The 27,354-nt window shown below is 41.2% G+C and overlaps 1 protein-coding gene across 2 annotated transcripts in view; it reads left to right on the top strand.

The window, feature by feature from the left end:
- Positions 1–569: 569 nt before the first annotated feature.
- Positions 570–27,354, top strand: part of CRYBG3 (crystallin beta-gamma domain containing 3) — an 80,833-nt gene continuing 54,048 nt past the window's right edge. For both annotated transcript variants that reach the window (XM_021550174.3, XM_085590229.1), the window contains exons 1-3: positions 570–752; positions 14,276–14,354; positions 26,571–26,998. In XM_021550174.3, coding sequence (XP_021405849.3) covers positions 652–752; positions 14,276–14,354; positions 26,571–26,998 — 608 coding nt within the window. In that variant the 5' untranslated portion in view covers positions 570–651. The remainder of the gene's footprint in view (positions 753–14,275; positions 14,355–26,570; positions 26,999–27,354) is intronic.

Genomic DNA, 27,354 nt, shown 5'->3' with positions numbered 1-27,354 from the left:
GGCCCGACTTAAAGAGCAGTAGGCTGGCGCTGGCGTTTGCAGTCATCAGGACCGCAAATTCTCAAAGCTGCCTAACCTTTTTCTTCAGAGGTTTTTTTTTTTTTTTTTTGGGGGGGGGTGGGATTTTTTTTGGTTTTTGGTTTGTTTGGGGTTTTTCTTACCTCTGATCTTTTCTCTTTGTTCGCCCTAATTATGACCCATTAACTTAAAAAAAGAAAGGCAACAAACCCAAGAAAACGTGCCCCCCTCCTGGCGCGGGAGGGGGCGGTCCCTCCCCCTCCGCGGCCATCGCTTCCCTCCGCGGCCCCGGGCGCTCGGCGGGGCAGGGGCCGGGCCCTCCCGCCTGCCGGGGCGCGGATGGAGCTCCGCTCCCCGCGCTCCGCTCTCTCCGCTCCCCGCTCCGCTCTCCCCGCTCCCCGCTCCGCTCCCCGCGCTCCCCGCTCCCCGCGGCCGCCGCCGCAGCCACACCCACCCCCGCGCGCGCTCTCCGGGCCCGCCCCGCGGGCAGCAGGGCAGGGGCGGGGGCGCGGAGCGGCGGCTCCTCCCCGGGGCGGGGGGACGCGCTCGCCGCCGCCTCCCGCCTGCCGCCGCGGCGGGGTCTCGGTGCCGGGCGGCTGCTGGCAGCGTCTCCCGTCCGGTCCGGTCCCGGGGATGTCCGGCGGGGGCAGCCGGCGGCGGGCCGGCCCCTCCTGGCACAGCACTTTCTCCCGCTTCTTCTCCAGGAGCCCACCCGGCGACGGGGCGGCGAACAGGTTCGCGGGGCACGGGGGCGGCGCGGTGCCACCTGCGCGGCCGGGGGGCACCGGGGGGCGCGGGGCTGAGCGGGGCCCCGGGCCGTGTTGCGGCACTGCTGGGCGGCGGGGCAGCGGGAGGAAGCGAGCGCTCCCCGCGGGGAGCCGCGGTCCCGGGGCGGCTCCTGGGACAGCGGCGGGGCGGCGGCGAGTCCGGGGAGCTGCGGAGCGGGCCGGCCGCGCGGCTGACAGCTGGCCCGGGGCTGCGCTGCCGGGCGGGCACGGCTGCTGCTGGGCGCCGGGGCGGGGGCGCCCCGGGAGTGCATCGAGCACCCCCGGCCCCGCCGGGCTCGGCGGAGCCCCTGTGCGACCTGCGGGGAGTATTCCCCCGCGGTCAGCGTCCTGCGGCCCGGGTCGCAGCCCCTTCTTCGGAGACTGAGAGCAGGGCAGGGCGCTGAGGGCTTTGTTTGTTTTTCCTTTTCAGTGTTCACGCTGGAAGTTTTCTTTTGGACTGGTGTAAATCAGGCGTTAATGCAACATAAATATTACTGATGTGTTTAAGTCTCAATGCAAAATTTGTGGCTTATGGAAACTTCGTTATTAATATTTTTTTTTAGCGCAGGGAGACTTTACAAGATGAAAAGGTTTGGAAACTTCTTGTGTATTTGTTCCTCTTTTTTTTTTTTTTTTTTTTTAATTTTGGTGGCTGATTTCTGTCTGTAACTATGAAAGAAGCACATATAAGTTTCCTTCAGTTTCTCAGGCAGCCTCATTGTCGACCCAAGTTAATGAGCATATTTTTGTGGTGAAAAGGTGTTAACTGCCGAGTAACTTCCTCAGGTGGGGTATTTATCTTTTGCTTTTAACATGTTGGTTTTAATCTGAGTCATTCTTGATATAGGGCATAGGTTTGTGTTTAAACCGACAGTAAATGCTGTTTAATCAGATAGACAGTGGCTGTCGCAGTAGTTGTTTCAGTGAAAAGCTGTAGGATCTTGCATTGCATATTCTCAGCAATCATAGAAAATAGAGCCTATTGCTCTTTTACACTGACCATCTTCAAGAGTCTTGTAAATACACCGTGAGGACTTTTAACGTTGCGGGGTTTGTTTCACTCTAAGTATTTGACATGCCAGTACACCACCAAGGATCCACTGGTCTTTTATGAGCAGAAAACGTTGCTTTTTTATTTCATAAAAAAAAATAAATTGGGAGCAGGCTTCCTGCATCACAGACATCTTTACAACTACTGGAATAGCCTGGCTGTTGTGTCTGGTGGGGGTGGTTAAAATCTGGGAGAAGGCGAAGGTTTGGATCTGGCTGAGGACTGGAGAGGCAATGGGACAGGTTTCATCGGAGGACACCTTGCCAGTTCCCTACAGCTGTGGTTTGGGATAAACAAAAAAACCTAGCGGTCAGCTTGGTAAGGAGGCGAGTGATGCCACTTCAGCGGTTTGTGCACTGTATGGCCGCTCTGTAGGCAGCACTCATGGCAGACCTACTCCACTCAACTTGGGGCTGCAGTCTAATCTCTGTCCCAGTCTCAGTTTGATTTCCTGCAGCCAAGAGCCTTTTCTTTATTGGGAAGCTGGGACATTCCGCAGGTACGGGAAGGCTCTGTGCCCTTGGCCTCGTTGTTGAGCTCCTCACGAGGCTCGCTCAGGGTGGCGGCCGTGACTCCTCGCTGCAGCGGAGGCCGGCGAAAGCCCTCGCCATCCCAAGTCCCAATTGGTATGTTAAGGAGCTTTTCCTTCTTGTGCCGGGCTGCAGCGTGGCACGTTCGTCAGGAATGCTGACGTTCTCGTATTTGGTTTCCACTGGCAGCCTTGTTCGCAGATTAGCGTAATTGCATACATTACGGAGCCCGGGCTGGGATGAGTGCCGCAGGTTTGCTGCTCGTGTTTACTGAGCGAGCAGAATGGGTCCCTGGACAAAGCCGGGCTGCGGGGAGGGGGACCAGGGCTGCCCTGGGTGTTTGTTGTCAAGGTGTGGAGTGCGTGGGTGAGTTGGGGAATGCAGCTTTTGTGAAGGGCTAGGGGAATTGTAATGCACTGGCACGGAACCTCCTTCAGGTTATTGGTAGGATATATGTTGGAACCAACTCTTGAGATATATATATATATATATGTGTGTGTGTGTGTGTGTATGTAAACTTTTCTGTGGACGTATTTTACTTACTGATGGGTTTCAGAAAAGTAGAAGACTTAAGTAGAGGGGGAGCAGTATATCACATACACCCTGTGTGCCTGCACTGACCTCTGGAGACATGCATCACACTTGACGCCTCTGCAGAATGTGATGGTTTCCTGTATTTCAAAAACATGCAGAAATGAGCTTCTGTCCATCCAAAAGTCATTCTCCATCTGCTCCTGCAAATTAGGCAGTGGCGGGTGGCTGGAAGCTGCCAGCTTTTCTTCTCCCATGAGCAGAGCTCCCCTCTTGCTTCAGAGCCTGTTCAGATTTACCTGTAAAAACCACAAGAACCAAAATCCAAACCGGCTGTGGCCCTGGTTTAAAATGGGAGGAAGGGAAGTTACGTAGTTTGTTAATCAGTGTCTTAGACTCTTCTGAGAACCTCGTTTGACAAAAAGCCTATGTTAATAACTCGGCCTTTCAGCAATGTGTAGCTCTGATGAACATGAGACTCGCTGGAGGCTTGCTTGCTTGCAGAAAAAATAAGCTGTGCAGGTTAGTTGCAAGTTTTGTGGCAGTAAAAAGCGCAGCACATGCCATAGGAGTTCACTTAGCTTTTACATAAAATGTAGCCAAATGGAAAGCATCTCCCACACACCCAGTGCTTGCCTGCTGCTTAGGTGTATTCTGTGGCCTTGGGGCTGCTTTGAATGGCTTCAGTGCTCTTCGTCTCAGGTCTTTATCATTGACTTCCTTCAGAGGCAGTCATTATGCTGTACTGGACTATTTGCTATTTTCAATAACACAATTGGTTATTGGTTACCACAGTGTTTGTCCTGGAGCAATCTAAATCCCCAGGGTGACAAAACCCAATTGCATTTTCACTATTCTAATAGGAGTCTTACAGTTTTAATTTTTTTTTTTTTATTAATACATGTATCTTTAGTCCATCTGGAAGAAGCTTTTACACTGTAAGTCTACACTGTGGATTCTTTCAGAAATACATGGCTTTTATAGCCAAGCAATTGTTCTTTTGCAAATAAATGGGACCTTTCAGGGAGGCATGACACGTTTTACTGAGGTGCCATCAAAATATCCTTTAAACTATGGGTGCACTTCATTAGTTATTCTGTGCAATGTTTTGCAGGTTCATTTCAGATTTCTCTTTCTCTCCAAGCACTTTTGGCTTGTCACTACCAGCGCAAGTTTGGTTTGTCAGGATATTTTGTCTGCATTGCTGAACTATACCAGAGACACCAAACAGGGAAGAGCAACCTTTTATCTGGTTTAAAAGAATTTTGTGGGGCTGATTTGTTTGTTGGGCTGAGATTGTTCCGTTCATCTATTAGTATCTTACTGAGAGCTTTAAGAGATGAAGAACTTTGTTTATTCTGCCTGAGGAGAGATTAGAGAGGCTTTTTCTTCCATTGGGACTGCCAGTCATTGTTCCCGTTTACAAAGAATGTGTATTTTTGTAGTTGTAAAAACTGTGCATTTGAGGGACTGCTGGAAATTGATGGAAAAGGGAGTAATACATTTCAAACCTAGCTCTTCTGAAATTGCTGCCTCCTGACTGGGTTTGATTCAGATGCCATTGGCATCTTTGAAGAAATCCATTGTCTGCTGGAAAAATCAGTCTCTGCTTTCTAATAAAGAACCTTTCACTTTCAAAAGCCAGAGCAGGATTCTTTGTGTTGTTGTTAAAATTTTGCTTATTTATGAGACTACATGAGCGATGGTGGTTTGTGGAACCAGGAAAAGCAATACTCCAACCATATAGCAGAATTCAAATTGGACTTGCCTAAGTAAGGTGCATTCTGAAATTTCTTTGTAAATTTGTTAATTTGGGGGTTCTTTCTTCCTTTTTGCTTCCTAGATTTTTCTGTTATGGCTTCCATTGCAGGATGATTCAAAAGAGTATGAAAGGCCCTGATTCAGCAGGGTACCAAAGTGGCTGCCTATAATTAAGCAGGTAAATAGTTCTGTGCACTCTAGTGGGACTGCCTCTTGATCAGAACACGTACTTGGATGTCTTGTGGGACTGAGACCAGGAGGAGCAGGGCCAGCAGCTGGCCATGTGTGTGAGAGACATTTCCTGAAGGAAATGTTACAGGAGCCTTAATTATAATAGAAGTGCTTCTTGGCAGAAACAAAGCAACGTTTTTTCCACTATTTTAAATGTTAACAGTGTTCTCTCCTTTTCTAGTTATTGGTGTAAATGCCAGAGTTAATGGAAAAGTATTTCCAAAACAGCTACAAGTCTGTGGTTTTAAGGAACAGTTTTACAAAGATCAAAACTCCTTGGTCTTCTCCTCTGCTGAACAGAAGGCTCCCAGGTGGAAAAAAATTAAGATTCCAAAACATGTTGCTGTCGGGATTGTATTTCTAATTATTGCAACTTCTTGGAAGAGTGGAAACCCAGCTACTGCTTTTAATTTCTGAGGGGCTTTTGGATTTTACACAGTTCAGTTAGTATATGCTATTATACTTGCAGACAAAGTAGCACAGTTAAAGCTCAGGCTTTAACTCAATTCTTCTGGTATATTAATTTTCATTTCTAATATAATTTTTATCTGTTCTAACTGGCTTTGCAGTATCACTTTTGAAGACTTAAGGTCAGAAATGTTGCCTTCCTTACTCATTTCACTTTCTCACATCAGTTTCTAGATACAAGATATAATCTCCAATAGTGTTGTTTTTGTGATTTCATGACTTGCCTTCTTTTGAAATAGAATGTTGTTTTTCTGAATGTTCCACTGCTTCTTAAGTTGATAAACTATTTTTCCAAAAGCAGTAAATCTGCTTAAGGAGGTCTTGAGACCTAAGTGTGTAAACACCTTGGGGATCTGCACTTCATCTATGGACAGTGTTGCATTGGGGAAGAAATGTAGGAAGAAGTTATTTTTGTGAGCACACAAGCAGAAAATGCAGGAAGAATTGCAGTAATAATATACTTTTATTTTAATCATCAGTTACAGGCTACAAATTTGGCCATAGAACTTATTTTGGTAGGAATGGAAAATGCATGCCTTCAAAAAAAAAAAAAAAAAAAAAAGTGGTCTTTGGTGTCTGTAGGATGTTTGCTGGTTTATATTTTGAGTAAAAGATGGGAGTTCTGGAGAGTAATTTCTTGGGTCTTGGGTTGCAAGAGTAGCCCTCTGTATCTCTACCAAAAGTTTTCTCCTCCAGCCTAACTAGGAGAGCTCGCTGCGTTTTACTGGTGACACCAGTCTCTCTTGCTTGTTTTTTCTGGGGTATTTATCCCTAATGAATCTTTTTGAAATTCTGGTATGCTCTGTTTATCAGAGCAACAGTTGCTGCTCTTTAAAGCTGGATTACTTTTTTTTTTTTTAATATCTCCCATTTTTATGCCATTTTGTAAGTACACTGTTGATCCCCCACACTGCAGACATACCCTTTGCAAACAGTTCCGTTCCCCATTAATTTGATAAATTTAATGTTACTAAATGGCTTTTAAATCCGTTTCTGATATTCTACCAAGTGTTTGTGTTGTCATAAGAATGCTGGAAACTGTCTAACCCATCAGACTGGCAAATAGGGAGCAGATTCCACAGCAGTGTTGGTTACTATGCCTGACAGATGCCAGAAGGAAAACCTTGATGTAATCTGGTATAATCACACTGCCCAACATTGGAGTAAGCTCTGCTCAGAAACATTTATATTTCTTTCTCCAGCCTTTGTAGGGCTGTTCAGTTCCCTCACATGTAAAATGGATTAAATTATTTAGCAAGGGTCATTATATTTATTTGCCTTAGTTCTAGCCTTTAAACTTAAAGGTACATGTTCAGTGTAACAACATGGTTTGGTTCTTGAATTTTTTTTCTTGTAAACCTTCACTGTAAAATGTTGCCCATCTGTGATTTTTCTGACATATTTATTTTCCATTATAGTTTTGGTTGTTTGTTTTAGTCTTCATTTAATACTAACACACTTTGTGTAGCTGACATAAGCCATACAACACAGCACTGCTGTTGCAGAACATGAAGCTGACCCAGCTTTGCTGCACAAGCAAAAAACAGTATGTAAATCAGCAGCAAAAACAGGTCTGAGAGGAAAAATTGTTTCAGTTAAAACAATGTAAATTGCTTATTGCTGTCTGTAATCAAACCAGTTTTGAAATGAGGGCATTTTAATTGAATATAATACATTTTGTGCTATTTCAACACTTGAATTAATCAGCAATTGTAACACTTCTTCTGCCCGAGTTCCTGCTTTCTCCTCCTCCTGGCTTTATTTTCTTCTTCCTTATCTTTCTCTGCTTTCTTTTCCTTTTCCTCCATTTCCCTTTTGTATTTTTTTTAAATAGCAGCTTTGCTTTCCTTTGACCCTCTAATTTCAAATTCAGTAACTTGTTTTTATAATTACCATTTGTTTTAATGTCTTCATCTCCTCTATGTGTGAGGCCTAAGCTTAAGCACAGAAGCAGCAGCCAGAAAGTTCACATTGAAATTTTTGTGCAAAATTCTCCCTCTCTCTTTAAGACAAGCCCCAACAGCCTTGCCAGAGACTAGAGGCAGATTTTGTCACTGCTGCTGTTTGGTTTTCCAAGAAGTGTACTAGCCTGGGAATCTTGCTGAGACGTTCACTGGAAATTTCTAATGTATGAACTTTCCAGAAAAGGGCAACATTGTGGTTTTGGTGGGGAGGGAAACAGAGGAAGGAGGTTTTAATTAATTAATTGGGGTGTTTTTCTTCTAAAATGCTAGCATTTTTAATTTCTGTTAAATACTAACATATTTTAGCTGTCATTTGATGCACAAGCCAATTTTTTTGCATTCAGTTGATTTTTTCGTATCTTGTTGCCACTGAGCTTTAAATTAATATTTTCCTTTCAGTTAATTTAACAAATATTACTATACCCTTGCTCATATTCCTCAAGGTATATGCCAGAAGTTTGACTCTTAAAAATTGACTTTTTATATTAAGTTCTGATAGTTCTTCTGGCTGCACAGCACAAAAATATCTTCATAAGTGTGGTGATAGTGCCTAGAGGAAGATGTTTCCCTTTAAAGTCTATTTTATTCAGTTGGATTAAAGGAGAAGGATAGGAAAATTGATTTACTAAGTCTCCCAGGCAACCTGAGAAGTTAATAAACATGGGATTGATTGTAACATCACTCAAAGATGGGAATTGTAAAGCTCAGTTTTGTTTATGAGATTACTGCTTCACTTGACAAACTGCTGAAATGCCATTCTTAGATGCTTAAGACTTTGCACTGATGCCCCACTTGCAAATATTTGCAAGTATAATTACATCAGGCTAAAGCTCAACATACAGAGGAATATTTTAAAAAGACATAATAAATAATTTTCTACTTGATCTGTTTAAAGAAAATGAAAAGGATGTGTTTTTGAATCAATTTAATATCTTCACAGATAATTTAAAAGAGGACAAAACTGTAGCATGTGAGGTTAGCAGATGATTTGAGTGAAAATTATGGAAATCACCATGTAGATGACATTGGAAACAAACTGAGTTGCCATGGTTGGCAGCCAGTTAAACATGAGCTGCCAAAGTGGTGGCTCAGAGAAGAAAATTCAATTGTTGGGTGTATAAACAACAAACCACGTATATTCTGTGGATGCTTTGGTTACTGCAGTACCAAGTTCAGTTGTGGTGTCCATGATTTATCATGAAAAAGACCCTGGTACTCTGAAAAGATCTCCAGAACAGTTTGATGTCAGGAAAAATTCCCTGACAGACTAAAGTGAAGTAGCTCAGTGGCATTTAGTTTAGAAATGACAATGTTCAAGTTTGAGGAATGGCTCTGCCTCAAGGAATATAACTGGAAGGGAAATCAGATTTAAGTACTTTATCTTATATACCTGTGGTTTCAAGAGGTTATTTGAATCCGAGACCTTTATAATCTGTCCCGCATAGATGTAGATTGATTGAGAGATGAAACTTGAATAGTTAAGCCTAATAAGTAGTGAATTTAGTAGTAGTTTACATGGAAAGGTGTTATTTACAGATATGATAATTTTTCCATAGTTTGTTGCTTTCCAGCCACAGCTCATAACTTCTTGTCACGTGTTAAAGGCTTGATGCAGGTCTCCCTTGGTGAAATTTCATAATCTAGATTATGCAGAAGGCCAGCTGCAGTAATCATAACAGTCAGTATGGCAAGCAGGGTAACTGGTATATATATCTATATAAAAACATAGATTTAAAAGTCTGAATTTTTTTGCAGTCATCTGTTTAATTACCACTTGGAAACTGGGACAAAGAAGAAACCAATACTAAGCAACCTGTGCTCTTTGCAGTTTTATAATAAAAATTTCATTACTACTGCTGGTTTGTGGATATGGTGTGAGAATTCCTGTAATGTGCTGAAACTTCATTGAGGTCTTGCACATCTATATTTGATGGTATTATTAGACTTGTGGATTTCCACTCATTTACATTTTTCAGGGAGGCTCTTACACAAATGGATTTTAAAGCACTAGGTGATGAAATCCTTGTTTCAGTGTTTCTGCATTGAAATATCTTTCTGGAAGGTCAGCACTGCACATGTAACTGTTGGCACAAAGTAGAATTGGAAAGAAGTAATGACATCAGAACCACATGAGTGTATTTCCCAGAGAGGGCTGTTAGGTTTGTTCAGAGAGAAAGGAGAGGCAGGGGTCAGGAGCTGGCATTACACCCCAGAATGAAATAACGAAAGTAAACCTAAAATACATCTTTGAGGTTGGGCATTGCTTATTCTCTCACCATTACGAGTCATCCCATTAAATTCCTGAGTTAATCTGAGAGCACCAGTTAAAAGCAAACAATGCCAACTTTATGTGGTAGCAGGGTGGGTTTGGGCACTCAGGAAGTCATCTGTCCCTAAGAGAGAAGAGCTGGCAAAGTGCTGGAGCACTCACCTGGCTGGTTGCATGTGGACTTCATGAAAAATAAATGCTGGAGCTGCACTGGAAGAGATTTGATTCTGAGCCCTGGGAGAAGTATATCCACGTGTCAACATGCACAAGTGCTGTGGTGGTGCTGAAGTGAAGTTCAGCTTTAGTCAGCTGTCCCTGTTTCCTTAAGGAAGGGAGTACCCATTAATTTCCCCCTTCCCAAACAGCACCAGGCTGTCCCTGCCTTCTGCTCATAAAAGGAACCTAAAATATCACATCAATTACTTTCAGTTTGAAGAACTCTACACGTGGTCAGTCTCATCCAAACTTGTGTGTTTGTGCATTATTCCTTGTATGTTTCCTGTAGCTTATTTTTTTTTTTATCTGTCACAACACATTCACAATCTGCTGCATGCATAACATGGGTGGGGTGGATTAATAAAGGAAGAAGGGGATGGGCTTTTAATTTGCTAATTCTGAGGGATTGTTATGAAGGACAAGGGTGGAGGAAGCAGACTTCTCACACCATATGGAGATGCTGTGAGAGCCTTTTGAAGATGTGATTGTGTGTAATTGTCTTGTTCTGTTTTTAGAGGCAGTTGCAAAAGACCTTGAAAGCTGTGCACTTAAATATGCTCAATTAAATTGCTTTTTTTATTGTTGTTGACTGTAATCCCTCATGTAATCTCTTTGTGTGAATGCAGAATTTGAACATGTCTTGTTCATAAGAATCTCTAATCTCTCCAACCTCTCTTTCCAAAGTGTAATGATTAAAATCTTGGACGACAAACCTGCTTCTAGTTCAGACACCACCTGTCCAAGTAATACAGAAAGGCCAAAACAGAGGCAGCAGCAGAGGAACAAAAAGCAGTAGAAAATGGCACAGAGAAAGGTTTGTTGAGAAGATACAAAAGATACCATTCTGTAACTTAAATTTAATCTTGATTTGTTAGAGAATAAGAGTGATGCAAATCAGGTTAGGCATGCTGGCAAGACAGTAGAAAGAGCAGCAAGACAGCTGAGGAGAAGAAATCCCTCTAACCTTCCTCTAACCTTCGCTAAAGATTAATCCATCTCTGTTGGATGCACTAATACTTAAGAGAAAAAGGAATGTCTAGCAGAAATAGCAACAGAAGGGCAGTAGATTACACGTCTGAAAGGCTTGGGTTTCTAGAATTAATTGTGACAGTGTCTTTTTATTTAGTATTTCCATGCCTTTTTTTCGCCCTCCCTTTAAGCCTATAAAATTAGAGTAGTATCTGTCTAAATATGTACACAAATGGTTGTGACAATTTATAAATGATTGCCTGGATAGGTAAGAAGCCCATGGAAGCATGTTGGTAGAGATGATTCCTTTCTTCAAAGATCACACTTTGCTCTTCTACTTTGTAAAAGCAAAGATGAGTCAGTTCAAAACTCGGGTTAGTAGAGGGTTATTTCTGGGTGTATAATGTTACAACAGTAGTTTGTGAAGCACAGAGTTAAAAATTAATTCATCTTCCTGACTGGACCAGTGTGAAATGCTCTCCTGAGAGGTGGCTGGCCTATCTGTGGGTGATTAAGCACAAGCCAAAGTTTAGATGTGCTCAGCTGGAGATAACATTGGTGGTACCTGCTGTGGCAAAGTGCACTGGAAAAGCTTAAAACTCTGTGAAGCCAAACTTTATAAATACAGCTGTAGCCCTAGATCACAGTGATGCTATGGATGCAATGATGAGAAGAGGGAAAGCTCTAAAATTTGTACGGAATTCTTGTGGGGATTGCTAAGTTGCATTGTGTGAATGAAATGAGCAATAGCCAGCAGGTTCTCCAGTCCCAGGCACCGAGTGTAGCCCAGCCCCTGTGTCTGTGGTGTTTAGACTGTAAAAAGTGACCTTGCCTCTTTGAGAGAAACAAAACCATTTTATCCTAAACAACCCACGAGGCCTTTGTGCAGCAGAGAAGCTTTTGTGCTGTAATACTCAAACCATTTGGTTTCAGAGATCCATTTAGAACTGGGCCCTGGCTAAGGGGAGAAGAGGTTCACCCCAAGCAGCCTCTGTGGTGATGTGACCAGCAGTGGTTGGTCCTTCCTGTTCCTGCCGAGTGACATTTGTTGCCCCTTCATTGTGCTGTTGGAAATCGTTGTGCTGTAAACTGGATTACAGGCTGGATTTTTCCTCTAGCAAACTTCTACCTGATTCTTGATTTTGTCAAAAAACGTCACCATACTGAGAGCCCTTCTTGGCTGACTTAAGGATGTAGAGGTTGAAGAGGAAGGAGTGGGTATTTCTAAAGCTGGTTCTGCTGACAAAGTCAGCATGTTTGAGGAACTACCCCAAAGCAAAAGGTTAAGGAATGTAGAAATGCTAGAATATAAACCATGAAAGGGTGTGGGGAAATGCTTCCAAAGTTAGAGTTATTTTATGGTAGAAAGGAAAGTTTTGATACTTTTTTTTTACTTGTTGATTTTAAGATGCTTATCTGCTGAATTGCATTCTTTCAGTTTTGGTATATATGCTATGGAATTTCTGTGGCTAGCTAGAAGAAAGTAATTCAGACATGTATTTCAAATACAAACAAGAAGTAGGAAAATGAAATAAGTTTGGGGGGAAAAAATACATGATGTAAAGGGAAGAATATGAGCAAAACAAAGTGATGCAATAATTCAAGACTGGTGTAAAGTATGTTGGCTGGACTTCATGAAAGCAAGGATCTCATTTGTGGTCTGCAGGCCAGTTCCATAAAGAGTGATACATTGAACTTCGGAAGAATGTCTGGTGGACATCACCCTCATTGTTCTACTCTTCAGGGGATTCTTGTTTATGTCAAATGCATCAACATCAGGAAAAGCCACATATATCTGAGTGTTTTGATTTTTAGTTTGTTTTTTTAAACCAACAACAAAACAAAAACTAGGAGAGAGAAAATAAGTTGTGGGCAGAGAAACACTTTGATTAGTGTGCCAGACTGCCCAGAGTGATTGTGACATCTCCTTCCTGAAACACATTAGCAGCAGAAGAAATTAATAGGTCAGAATATTAATTAATCTGCTCTGTCTTCCAGGGAGGCAAAGAACAGCTAAGACTTTCAGTCTGATGCTCTCCCTGAAAAAGCATATTTGTGTTTATGAATGCATCATGGGAGATTACCTAAGGTGATGTGGAAGTACACAGTTTTCAACTTGGAGATGATCTGTAAGCGGGAGGAAGAAGTTTTGCTTTTGATGCTTCTGAAAAGATGCGAAAGAACTTGAAAATCTTAATAGCAGGAGAGTTCTACTGTCATTTTTATTGAGGGAATACTGTCTCTGAGCAGCTGAGAAGGAAACTTACGTTTAGTCAGAGTGGCTTTTGTATTTTGAGTGTATATTACTCTGTACTGAATGCAGATGCCTAATCTGCAATAGGAAGAAAACCTTTCATTTTGGGAGTCTTACTGAAATGTGCTTACCTGTGGTTTACAGTCAGAAGCAGTAGGAGTACAGCAACACCTTAATTCCTTCTTCAAATCCTGGCAGAATTTCACCAAACTACTAATAATTGGGTTTTTATTTAAAGAGCTTTCAGTTCATCTCTTCACATGAGTTTAGAAATAAGGGCTTGTGCATTTTTCAATAGCAAAGTTAAATGTTTAAGACTGGTGAAGAAGGCTATTCAAAGTGATTATGAATAAATTGAAATATTTACTCATATGATATGTTACCACAGTTATTTTTCTTCATGTAATGGTTCACAGTGCAGGAACTGATGTCTGTCATTAACATCACCTAATGTTTTCCTTGATAATGTTTTAGCTTTTAAATTGATTATAGCATAAAAGTTTTTTATTAAAATTTTCTCTGCTGTATTGTGTGTAAGGATTGTTCTAAGAACTGGGGTTGAGGTCAGGGAGTTGGTCCCCTTTATTCCAAAGATTAACTCTCAAGAAAATTTGAAGGAATTTGGTGAATTTCCCATAAGGACACACATGATTTTGGACTTCTGACTTTTAAAATGGAACAGCAGGCATTACCTTGGTAATAAACCTTTTGTCCCTTTTCTAAAATTCCTTCTGCATTTGCATGGCCCACTGGGGCATGTTCAGTGAAGAACTGTTCAATGTGGTGGCTGTGATTTGGGATGAATCCACCTGCCAGGAGTACATTCCTCTTGCTCATAGGCTTCAGAATGGGGTGTGCCTTGTAGCTGCCAGGTGTGCCAGGTAGTCCTGTGGCAATGAATGTTGCTGTGGTACATCATTGTTCTGTTACAGTTGAAAAAAACAATACACGGGTATGGAAAACTTGTTATTTTTCAGCTGGAATAGCTAAAATGCTGTGTGCTGTTTCTGAATGCTTAAGTTCAAAAACCTCTGTATGAGGTGAAAGTCATTATGGTTCTGTCTTGAGGTTTTTGGGGCTTGGTTTTTCAGTTACAATATCGGCAGAGTATGTACTACAGGTTGGAAAATATGTTTTTCTGTCCTTCTAAGTTAAAGCTCTCTTGTGTTTAAATTGAATGTGTTGGCTCTTGAGAGGATTTGAATAATGCAAGTACTCAGCGTAACAAAATATTTTTTTTTTTCAGTTCTGAAAACAAAGGGAGCGAAGCCATAAATTCAAAGAGCAGCCAAAAGGAAAGCACAGCTCTACCTGCACTTTTGAAGGTAAGAATTTTATTGACTAATACTTACTTTAGGTAAAACCTGCCACCTCTGCTTGTGACTATTTGTTAGGGTTTTGATGTTGGATGCACTCCTGTACTGCAGTGTGGCACCTGATTGCCACCTTCTGGGTTAGGGTCCACTATGCCAGGGTTCTGTGTACATCCTGAAGGCACAAAAACTATTTGTGCTTCACATTCTTTAAAGAAGATCCATGTATTTACTTACAGGAAAGAACTGAGGCTTCACTGCATGTTTGCCAGTGAAGAAGAAGACTATTATTTTTATCAAACCATGTTTACAGGCGTTGCTCTAAAGCACCATTTCTGTATAATTTATGAATATCTAACCAGCAAGTCTGTGCTTGCCTGAAGGTCTGCTGGTTGCCAGCCAGAGCACTGCAAGATCTTTGTGCTGAGATTTGTGTGTACGTCAGGTGCTCCTCACCAGTTACCCGTGTTAATCATGCTTGTCTTGTCCTGTAAGTGTTGTATTGCAAGAAAAGGACATGTTCCTCCGTGATCAGGGCTTTCTCCTGTGGCACTAGGCACACCTCTAAAGTTGTGCTTAGATTCAGCTAAATATCATAAATAATTATGTATAGGACAGGTGATAACAGCTGTCACATCTTGCCCTGCACTGAGCTGTTCTAGTGATCCAGTCAGTAAGCAATTTTGCTTGAATTTTTGTTTCTTTTCTGAGTTGTCTCAGTGCAGTGCAGATAATATGGTGTCTTCTTCCCCAAAAGGGGCTTGGCTAGTCTGCCAGATTTATTTATAGGCTTCTTAACACACTTAATCTGAGATTTCTATTCCATGTTGCATTTATTGAGCATTCATGGTATATGGAAAAGGTACAGAAGGATCATCTTCTGTAGAGCCCACAATCCCTGTGTTGTATCCTCAGTATCTAGGGACCATTTATTTGGGCTTCGCCAAATTTGGAGACTTTGCAGTCTCCAACTTTATTGAAGTTGCCTCTACAAAGACCCCCAGCAAGGTTATTTGCTCAATAAAATTCTGTTTTGACTGTGATTTGTCTACAGCAAGGTGGGAAACAATGTTTGTTCAGAAGCCAGGTGGATTTAGGCCAACTTTTTCCGTTCAGAGCTCCTGGAAAATGCCACTGCATGGCTTCCTGTTACCATAAATCATTGATGTTATGCCTTGGAATGCAGGCAGAAAGGTTTCTTGTAAACCAGAGAAGACTCTATCTACTATAATAGAAGAAAATTTTCTGAGTTTTAAAAAAAATCTCGTTCTTCTGTGTCAGATCAGTGAAAAATTCCAAACTAGATTTTCCTTTGGAGGAGGGTCCACCCCAGGACAGGACTGAGGAAGGGGAAGCATTCAGGATTCAGCACCTAGGAGTTGCTTAAAAGGAAGTATGAACAGGGCTAGGTCTCAGGGAAAAAGCAGGATGTGTAGGTGGAGTAAAGCAAGCATAGCAAGTTTAAGTTACCCAAGAGTATTTCTTTCTTGCCAAAAATTAAATCTGATTAATTTTTTTTTAATTTACAAAAGCCACAATTCAAAATCTTTCCTGCTGTATCTGTTTTAGTAGTCTTTTACTCAGAACTTGTGTTTGTATAATGCTGTACTAAAAGCTGGTGCCAAAATTAGAGCTAGTTTTTTTTCCAATTATCTGATCTCCTCTTTGCCTTGCCATAACTTTTTACTTAATTATATTGTTTTAGACCTATGTTAAAAAGCCTAAAGCCATGACATTATCTTTGAAATAATACCTGGTGTTTGTATAGGCTTTAGGAAGAAGGTGTGGTTTTCATACTAGCAGAATGTGCTGGCTCTTCAGCTGTACTGACAGCTTCCTGTCTAACTTTCCTTTCTTAAGCTGATCAAAAACCTTGTGATACACTTGAACAGTTTCATATGCATAGTAGTGGGTACTTTGAACAGTCTATCTTATGTGCACTGAAATTACAACTAGATAGTAAAAACTTACTCAGAAGAAGTAGAGAATGTATTCGTTTTCTGATGATCCCCTTGCTACATTTTCTGAGGAAAATATTTTCTATTTTTTCCTCTCACTGCTGTCTTCAGTACACACTTGAAATTTGGTAACCCCACATTGGCCAAAATAAACTGTTGTCTGCAAAGATCACCAGACTGCACCTAAGCAGCTGGAGAGAAGTGACGCTGTCTTAATTGTGATATTGGGATAATCTTAAGAGTCTTTTCCAGCCTAAATGGTTCTATGAAAGGTATGATCTGTGTTATTAAAAGATGCTTTAGGTTTTCTCATCCATTCATCAGGGTTACTGTAGGCTGACAAATAAAATGTTATGGAAAGTGTGCTTTGTGAAGAATGTCTGAATCTATATGTGGATCAGTTTTGAACAGTTTTCCAAGCACGCCCATGTCTCTGAGCTGCGCTTCTACCTCATCATTTCAGGTGGATGGTGACTAAAAGTGAAACCATGTTGTGTCTGTGTTAGCTGTCATCAAATTAATGAGCCATCCTATTTCTGATAGACTTCCATGCAGTGATTTTGTATATTCATTGGCCATCTTAGCAGGAGGCCAGGGGTGAAATAGCAGAGGAGCTGTAGGTCTCTGATTTAGCAGCAAAGGTCGAATGTCTAAATTATAACTGACTGGGTGAGTGGAGCTGGGAATTGTGCCGAGCTGTGGTAGTTCTTTGACTCTTCTAAGCACTTCAGACACAACTTCTGTACTTTACCCCTGTTATTTTTTTCCCTACAATGAAATATTTAGCTCATAAAGGGAGGAAAAGATACTTTAATATACACCTCTTGAAAATATTAAGCCTAATTTTTCTGTGCACCTGGGGGACTTTATCGGTCATCACTTGAAAAATTTTCAAGAAAATATTACTGATATGTATTTGCTGTGTCTGTTAAGTGATTGCAGAAAGTACACCACCTCCTCCAAATATTTTACAGATTTTGTTTTCCTTCTCTTTCTTTAAATTAGGGCTGTTAAGGGTGTCCTTTCTGAGTAGATGCTTTGTTTGAGCAACGTGATTGTTGAGCAGATGGTTTGTGTGGATGTAAACAGCTCTTGAATGTCATGTTTAGTGTGCTAAGTATCTGCACTACAGAGTGTCCAGTACACATTAGTGTATCATTAACCTCACTTTTAGTGCTGCAGGGATTTTGTTTTCTAAGGGAATGATGCAACAGTGCTCCCTGAAAAAGGGTGTTTCATGGTCCCTGGATATCCTTCCTGTAGTAGTGCATGGAGAAAATAGCCCATTCTTCTATAACCCATTAGGAACAAATTCTTAAGCATCTCAGCACAGAAACCATGTGGACCCTGTCAGGCAAACCCAAAAGTTCCAAAAAGTAAGTGCAAATTTGATACACCAAATGTATAATTTAGGTTACAGTATTTCAGTAGCATCAAGTATTGTATCATTTGGCCTATAGGCTCAAGCCTGAATTAACCTGAGACAGTCTCAACCTTCATAGAAAACTCAGGGACAGAAAGTAAGGCAGAGATGATTAAGTCTGCTCCTGTGCCTCAAGGTGAGATCTCTGTATCTCTGTCATACCTGATAAAAGTTTGTCTGACTTGTTCTCAAAGACCTCCAGGGTTGGAGATCTCTTAAGATCTCTCCAACCTCATCAGACAACTGTTCTACCAATTTCATAGACCTTATAATTAAAAACCCTTTTTCTTAACATGCCGTCTAAAGCTTCTGTGCTACAGATTAAACCTGTAGCTAATTGTCCCTGACAAGTACTGCTGTACACTGTGAACATAGAAAATAGAGATTATTCTATAGCTCTGCTTTCTCACATGAATTTCATTTCAAGGTACCATAAAGATGGCTATATTTAAGCAGGAGACATAGTATTAAATTTTGATGGCAAGGACTGCAATTATGTGATAAGATGGAGCCAGCTTCTTTTTGGAGTTGCACGGGTGCAAGTGAGAACATGAGAAATTCCAGTCACCTATATGAATTTACTTTTTTTTTTCTTTTGTCTTTACTATAAAAATGGTCACATATTGGAACAATTTGTCCAAGTGAGTTGGAGAATCTTTATGCTTGGAAGTACTCAAAACAAAGCTGGATTTACCAGAGCTACTTTGTGCAGAAGCACAGACTGCATGACCTTCCCAGCCACATTCCTTTCAGCCTAATTTGTGCTGTAATTCTCTGTCACACAATTTTTCATCCAGTGTGCCAATTTACACAAGACATTTTAGAAGTCCCATGAACCTGCTGAATATGGGTTGCTGTTCTTAGTGAATGTGCCTTATTCTGAATATAGTTTTAAGTTTTACAAAAAAGTTAGAAATCAAAATTAAACCTAGAGTCTTAGTTAACTATATACTGTTTTTCATATAGCATAGGATGGAGATTTATATTATCATGGTTTTATTGTATATTGATTTTATTTCAAAAAAATCTCATAACTTAAAATTTAATCACTAATTATCTAAGTAATGTCTGCTCAGGCTGTCTGTGAATTCCTGCTAAATTCCTGACTTAATGATTAGAAATCAGAGAGGGGGATGCTTTTTCTTTTGGGAGTCAAGGGAGACGGACTATTGCTGCCAACCATGAATTTTTGAAAAACCTAAGGGTTACTTGTAAAAACTGTGGCTGTTGCTGCCCACAGCAACAAATGAAAGATAAAACAGAAGTTATTTTGGAGTTTGTGCAATCAAGACTTTTATTGTGAAAGCAGGTATTTTTCTCCTCAGCCATGATGTAGACTTTTGTTGAAATGGAATTTTATAGGTGGTACCTTTTGGTTTCCCAGGATGCTTTGTTAAATTGGTGCTTGATGTTAACAGCTGTATGTGTTGAGGGGGATATTTCAAGATCATCCCATCTGAAGTTCTGGTAAGTTCCCTTGCAATACTGAAGATTTTTAGAAAGTCTTGAAATGTGCTTCCCTCTCTGCTACTTTACTTCTTCAAAGAAGGGATCATGAGCATGGAACTTTGTTTCAGGATGGATGGAGGGGAAAAAAAGGCTTAAACCTTGGTATGTTTAGCTCAGAAAACCAGCAGACAGATGAAGAAGAAGTGTGATGCCAGGTGCTGTAATCTCCCCATAAATGTAAGTGCAGGTAGAAATCACACTGTCTCATCCCATTCCCTGTGTGCTGTCACATTCTCAAATGAAAAAGGTAAATTTCACCTTTTTTTTTTAACCCAAGCTTCAAGAAATTGTCAAATAAAAGATAACAGAAATTGTTTTGTTTGTGAAAACGTATTCATTAAAAGGCAATGAAAGTGTAATACTGGAAGACTTTGGAGAAAAAAACAGAAGTAAGGCAGACAATTTAATTCTGTTCTCTCTGGCTCCACAGTAGCCCACAGCAGTAATGAGGTGATGGTTGTATACTCAGAAGTTAGTACCAGTTTTTAATCTTCAATCAGAGCTTTAAAATAATTTAATGAGAAAATACAGAAGAGAAAATTTTCAAGCAGCTCTGCAAATGGTGTGAAGAGAAACTTTTAAATTAAAAAGTTAATTTGGTCATTCTAGAGGCTTTCACTGAGTTTAAAATTCCTTGTGAAAGTGACCAGCAGAAACTTTATTTCAAATTGTACCTCCTTTTTTCTACCTTTCCATTTGAAATGTTCACTTTGACCACTTTATCTGTTGTTCTCATCAGGGAATGTATTTCTGGATACTTCTTCACATTTTAGGAGAATATTCTAAAGTTTCAGAGAATGCTTGTTTCATCTTTTCTTTCCTTGTCTGACAATTAAAATATACATTAATGACTCTTTGCTGTTTCAAGAATTCAAAGGGATAAACAAATTTTTAAAGTCCCAGTGCTGAACTTTGAACAGATGCTGTTGTCTTTCCAAGTGTTAAATAGTAATTGACTTTAAATAGGTTTTTTTTAAATGCAAAACTGATACAGTTTAACTAAAAGTTTCTTCCTGTTGTTTAACTTTTACTCCTGATTATGAAGATGCCATGATTTCATTAGTTTTCTAGTTACTTTTGTCTTCCTGGGTTGCCATGACCTGATTTTTTCCATGTCAAACCAAGCAGAGAAATTAAGATGGGGAAGGAAAACTTCACAGTATTAAAAAGTATTCAGGTTAATTTGGTATTTGTAGAGGTACTGAGTTCATCTTTAACTTCAATTCCCCCAAAACTCCAAGTCACTCTTTGTTTCTTTTGGGTTTTTTTTTCTTTTCTCATTAGTTAAAAGGTATGTTTTAGTAAAGACTAAATAGTTTTTTACAATGACGGAGCTCCCTTACATCTTCTACACCGCCACTCTAATTACTGGCTTAAATAGTAAAAACCCACTTTAACCATGTATTTTTTCAATCCATTTGGCTCATGAACACTAGCAATAGTGGACTTTTAGGGGCTCTTATTGTGTATTTCACTGTCTGATAGTACTTTTGCCTGAATTTTTCTCAATGCCATTCTAATTTCCTTAGACAAGCTTTGTTCTTAATCTGTCTCACTACATCCAATAGTTTTTAATTAGATTTCCATATTGTCTCCTTTTGGTTGCAAAAGCCTAACATATTTTCCTCACAGTACTTGAAAAAACAAAGGTGTATTTCACATTTGGATTTAAGGCACCTCAGTGTGTCTCACTCACAGAGAAAGAGTGGGAGATTACACCAAAGATGCTTTAACTTCCCAGAGAAAGAAAATATGCTAAAAAACCTGCATTTATGACTCACTGTGGGGATAAACTAGCCTGCCACCAGCCCCAGCTATATCACTGTGGATTTTGATTTGCACACAGAATTTATATACTGTGGCAGTGTTCAAACTGAATGAGATGCTCATAATTGTTAAATGAAATGCAGCCATCTCAGTGGTGTTGAAAGGTCAAAGCTAAGGCCAGGAACAAGATTAATTTTCTTGTACTATATGTGGAAATGCCTATATGTGCTACTTTGTACACCCAGCACTTCAGCCTGAAGCTGTTAATTAATTTCTAAATGCCAGCAAACAGAAACTCGGGAGTAGTGCCATGACCCGTTCTCAGATCAGGATGCTGGGGTTAAATGACTTGTTGGAAGTCCCTGGGGTGAATTAGGAACATCCTAAATTTCTGATGGCAGGCCATCTCCTGGCACAGGTGCAGGAGATGAGGTGGGGAAGGGTGTCTGTGCAGGAGGCGGGATGTTCTCCCAGTGCCGCAGGACAGGCGGGCTGAGAGGTCCCTGTGTGGCTGTCTGGAGCTTCTGCTTCATAATGGGTGTTATTCGTGGGCAGGGAAATCCCAAATGTCTGGCAGCTGTGGCTGGAAGCTAATGCTTTGTTCACGGAGATCTGTGTTTTAATGCTGGTAATGTTTTCATTTCCCTCATTAGGGCAATAAAAGAGGTTGTATGTTGCAGATGATAGATAAATATGGTTGTTCATAAATAATACAGCTAGGATGAGAACAGTTCTCCCAGCCAGCCGGATGACACCCCTGCCTTCGGATGAGTCCTGGAGTGAAATGGACTGTTCCATCCCACTCCCCAAAATATGTATGGTTCACCCCACACCTCTGTACCCTCCCCTAAAACGTTATTGTGTGTAACCCCATTGGATATGCCTCATCCCAACCCACCTCGAAGCTCTCCTGATAAGGGGGTTCGTGGGGCCACATGCTCTCTTGGAACTTCCTCCTCTCTTGGAACTTCCTCCTCTCTTGGAACCTCCTCCCCTCTTGGAGCTTCCCCTCTCCTAAACCCTCCTTTTGTCTCTCCCCTCCTCCTCCCTCTCAGGCCGGCCACGTGCTGCACCTGGGAGCACAAGGCAGGACCTTCTGCACCCCCAATAAACCTCTTTCCTCAAGAGCAACCTTCAGAGATCTCTGCCTCCATCCACCCACACCGTGCTGGAGCGTGGTATTTTTCCGCAGTTGTATTTTTGGCAGATGGACATAGCCCTTGCTGACTGAGAACCTCTGGTAATTCAAACTTCAGCCGCCCAGCCGCTGAGAAAAGATGGTTTACAAGGGTGTCACGAGGGTTCCCTGCTGGGCAGGAGGTGAGGAAAACTGAGGTCACCTGGCAGGTTGCCCTCCTCAGGGTGCTGCTGTGCCACCCCGGGGGTTGTTCAGCAGGTGGCGAGCCCAGGTGGGCTGAGGGCAGGAGTCTGCGCTGCAGCCTGCAGCGGATTACAGCCTGGAGAGCACGCTCGGCTGCCGCTGGATAAATCGGCTGGGATAACAATCCTGCCGTGGGGGGCCTGTCCCCTGAGCCCCAGCTGGCAGGTGTCGGTGCAGCAAATGGGAGCACAGAGCCCAGACACAGCGTCACTCATCGCTGCGGTCGCCCGATGGAAGCCGTGGTCTCGTCTCGCGCGCTGCCGCACCAGCCGCGTGGCACGTGAGGGCACGGGCCCGTAGGATGATTCGGGCTGAAGGGACCCCAGAGCCATCCAGCCCAGCCTCAGTTCAGCTGCAAGGTCAGGCCAGGTTACCCAGGGCTTGCTCAGTGAAACTCGGAGGAACAAGTTGCCAAAGGACTAAAAGCTAATTAAAGCTTCATGAAGCATGTCACAAGCAGGAAAGCTCACAGAGAGTGGGAAAGGGGAGGCCAGGGGAAGACATGACAGCTCATTACAAGAGGAGCAGAAAGATAACATTATAGCAAGAAAATTTTCTCCTTGCATCAGCGAGGATCTCAAAGGGGATCTGGCAGGTAGGTTTCCATCCAGAAACCACTGTTTTCATGGTGAACCTGAGAAACTCTTCAGACTGCTGTGACAGTGTAAGAGAGAGGACTTTTTAAATTTATTTTTCTTTTACTGATGACATGAAGTGTAAGTAAAACAAAAGTCACTGATATTCCTACAGTGCTGTGAATATCAAACTGCTCAAGCTTAATTGTGACACAGAATCAAATGTCCTGTCAAGGTTGCTGGAGGCCCTGACTGTTGAAAACTGGTGGGATGTACCATGGAAAGGATTACTTTATATAAACCCTACGCTCTTGCTTTTTCCTGAGTGCTCACTAGGGGCTTCTGGCAGATACAGACTGGGAGAGAGGCATGGGGAATGGTAAGTGAAAGTTTCTGTGATACTGGCTCGTGGAATTGCCACCGTGCTGCATGTTCATCAGGCACTTGTGCCTGAAGGGTCCTGCTGTGCTAGAGGCTTACTGGCTTTCATACAGTAAAATCTTGTGCTTTCGTCTCAGTCATTTGAATATGGCACCATCTTAAAATACAAACTTCAAAATCTGCAGCAGGAACAGTGCTGTTTGTATAATGCTTCAGACTTTGAATTGAGATTTTGTGTGCAAATTATGAAATACCAATAGCTCAAGATGTCTCTTACGGCAAAGTGGAGCAGGAGGGAGAATATATGGAGAGTAGGATTGATTATATTGAAGGGAAGAAAGAAGAATTTGCATGGTTTCTGTGTTACAACTTAATATCCACATATATCTTCAAATAAGCACAGTGTAAATGTTCTCTGTGGCTTTTTTTCATGCAAGACGCTATTTATGGTTAAAGGTATGGAAGGACCCTTTCATATTAAAGCTTCCTGTTCTTTTGATTTACCAAAAGTTAAGTAAAGAAAGGAAGATTAAAGAGGAAGGAAAGTCTAAATAGATTTCTGTTTCTGGAAGCAGAGACTACAAAACAGCTTTTCAAGCAGGGCATAAATTATGCTCACAAATAAGAAGCACAGTCTTTACAAGTGTTATGTCTCAGAGCTACTCGGAGAAGACTTTCACATGTAGAGATTTAACTATATTTGATGTCTCAGCTCCTAATAGGGGAAAAAAACCAAACCCTGCACTAGTTTCTGAATACAAATGGTTTTAAAAAATGGGCAAAACCGCAACAAACAAAATAACAACAAACAAAAACACTTAGAAAACTAAACTGTTGTCAAGTTTTTTATGTAACAATTTCTTTTATAATTAATGCATCTAGTTGTTTATGTCATAGATATTTTAATAGTTAATATAAATGTTTATGGCTGAAAAGGGTTGTGCAGAGAAAAAAATAAGATTTTTGTGCATTTCCTGCACTGAGGTATTCTTTTAGACAAATCTGTGTGAATGGTACAAATCACAAAACTACGGAGAAATGTCCTCCTTCACTTAAAGTTGAATTAAAATCTGGCATTGAAGAATGCTGAGATGTTAGTCAAAGTGAAGGAAGAAAATATGACAGTAGAACTTTGAAGCTGACATGGTGAATCATTCACTCGTCAAATTTTGGAAATTCTTTTGTTGTCATGTTTCTGTTTTTTATTTCCTCATGCAAAGTACTCAGTTCCTCTGAGATAAGACAGTTATTTAAGAGGTTCATTCCAGGCTCATGGTGTTACTTGTCTTATACTGAAGACAGCAGCCAGAGCTGTGGCATATCCCTCAAGCTGCAATGTTGGCATCTTCATTTCCAGGGGTGGGTTTGAGTAGAGGTGACATGTGAAGTGGTAAATCTCTGATCCCACTGGGGTGACTGCACCCCTTTGTGATGCAGCTGTTGATCAGAGAAGTATATGGGGGAGCAGGCAGGGTTTGTCACGGGTTGGATGAAAAAAGGCCAGAGTTTGACTTACCCCACTTTTAAAAGTTTACTTAGAAGTTCAGTGTGGTTGTACAAGTGTCTTGCCTGCACAAAGAAAATGGATGTTGTGTGGATTTCTCAAGGACAGATTAGAGCTGTTCAATTTCTATCCTACAATTACGATAAACAATTCCATTTTCAACACATGCATCTTCTAATATTAAGGAATTGCATCTGCACTGTATTTAAAGAGCAGAAAAGAATTGCTTGAAGTTTAAAGACCACTGCTTCAGTATCACTAAATATATCTTGAAAGTTCTTAAGAAATTGCTGTTCCCTCAGGATGAAGCTGAGTTCATTAAAACACTTTTTTCATCATTAACATGATCCTAGGTGGCCTATTAACAAATAAGTCTGCTGACTTATTTCAACTTGAAGTAATCTTAAATAGGATTGGTCACCTAGTGGAAATAGTAGCTTTCTGTGTAGGTGTTGCCCAATTTGAAACAATTACTCTTATCCAAATGTATTGTTGACACAACTAAAATTTGCATAGGACTTTTTGTTCATGTTCTTTCCCACTCCTGTTCAGCAGGATAGATTTCATCTGAGAAAAGCTTGGGGTAACTTTAATCTGTGTTAATGAACTGGGTTGAATCAGGAATTGAAATTACAGGGTTGTACTGGAAAGATAAAATAGGCAGCAATAGCCTATGGCACCCACTACAAAGAGTGGGGATGGGGGAGGGAGGTGCTTCCCAGAAAACTTTAATCCAAGGAAGAAAACACATTTGTAGATTGTGAAGCTGAAAATGTGGCTATGTGTGGTGTTTGTGAAGCCTTCCAGTGAAGTTGCATCACCCTTTTGGGCAGATGGTCTTGACAGAAGTAACATGAGCTTGGACAGGAGTCCTTGGGTCTCTGAGAGGAGCTGACCCGGAGGAAATTCAAGGGCATAAATTGGCGAGGAATAGAGCTTGCCTTACCTCTGGGTGTAGATGCTCAGCTGAGTTGAGGGAAGATATGAACATGTGGTTTGCATGAGATGAAGCCCTGCCTTGGTGCTCCTTCATTTCAGTTCACTGATAGGGCTGATAGGCAGTTCAGAAGGTCAGAGGTGCAGGGCTGGTGCTCTGTAGGGCTTAGGCTGTGTGGAAAATCTGGCAGAGAGTGCTAGAGACTGTGGGAGACAACAAATCCATTTGCAAACAGCTGTGCAGTTGAAGGAGAACTGGCCAGAGGGTTGAACTAAGGTAGTTCACCTCTGGGATGTGAGTGGAGTTTGTTTTATCTCAATTCTGTTCTTGATTCTCCTCAGTTTTTCAGAAGTGTGGAAGGCTGTTGTTTTTTGGCTCTGGTGTTCTTGCCTATATTTGCAAGCTGAAAACTGTTCTCACAAGCACATGGAGGTTTGTTTGTGAAGCTATGCTTTCTGAGACGATTAGTCTGAAGTGTGAAATAACTGTTCCTTGCTTCTTCCCCGTGTTTTTGATGTCACTTGAAGCAATTGTTGCCATCTGCCCTGTATCTTTTCCCACTGCAGGTGCTTTGGGAATATTCTAGCCTGCGTTAGTCCTTTTTACTTTTTGTGGAATAGGGACCTCTTTGGTCCAAAAAGAGAAGACAACAAGCAGTGGGCTTTAACGTTTTTAAATGACAGATCTCCTGAAAGGAATACAATGCAAAAGTGCAAATTAAAATCAAGGAATTTGGGAATGTGTGAAAATGACAGGAACTGTCATCTTTATGTGCTTTTTGTATTTCTCTTAGGCTTGTCAAAATGAAGAGAAGAACCATTCCACAGAAGAACTTAGTAAGTCTGAAATCCAGGAGGAGCTGAAAAAGGCCAATAGCCTTCCTAGTTTGACTCCTGGAAGCAAAACATCTGATAAAGACAAGCAACCCCGAGAAGGCTTTTTTCATTTCCTTGGAAGCTTATTTAATATTGCAACAAAATCTTCTTCAGTAGAATCTAAACCCTCTACCTTCCAAGATGAACCCAACAGATGTGAAAAGGATTTACAGAGCACAAATACCTTTCCAAAGGACATGCAGCCAAAGCACCCAAAAATTGAAGAGCCTACAGGTAGAAAAAAAGAGGATTCTGTAAATAAAGGTGATGCCATCTTAAATAATACTGGGAAGGATATCACAGGGGATCTTCAAGGAGGCTGGAAACAATCCTCACATACAGAAAAGTAAGTTTTGTAATTTATTATTAAATATGTTGATGTTTGTGTGTGTGTGTGTGTACAGAATTATGCTGACCAAGTTCTGATGACAAACTGAAATGTCTGTCATTTCTAAGGGTGGTTGGAGTGTCCTTGACTTTGTGCAAAACTCCAGTAGCAACTGCCCTAAATAAATAAGAATGGGAGAAGTCAACTGCAACAAAGTATAACTTTAAATAAGTTGTTTAAAAGTCTCCTGACTAGATGTGGTGTTTACACATATGTTAAGAAAAAAAAAAAGTGTAAAGAGCTTATTCCCATCCATATTATGGCCTATATAAATGTTTTGATTGAATGGCTTGAATGTTTATTCTTTTTATATC

The sequence above is a fragment of the Lonchura striata genome, chromosome 1 (genome assembly GCF_050655825.1).
Source record: "Lonchura striata isolate lonStrDom1 chromosome 1, ASM5065582v1, whole genome shotgun sequence".
Taxonomy (NCBI): Eukaryota; Metazoa; Chordata; class Aves; order Passeriformes; family Estrildidae; genus Lonchura; species Lonchura striata.
The sequence above is the reverse complement of the archived record's forward strand: the minus strand, read 5'-3'. Positions and strand labels throughout refer to the sequence as shown.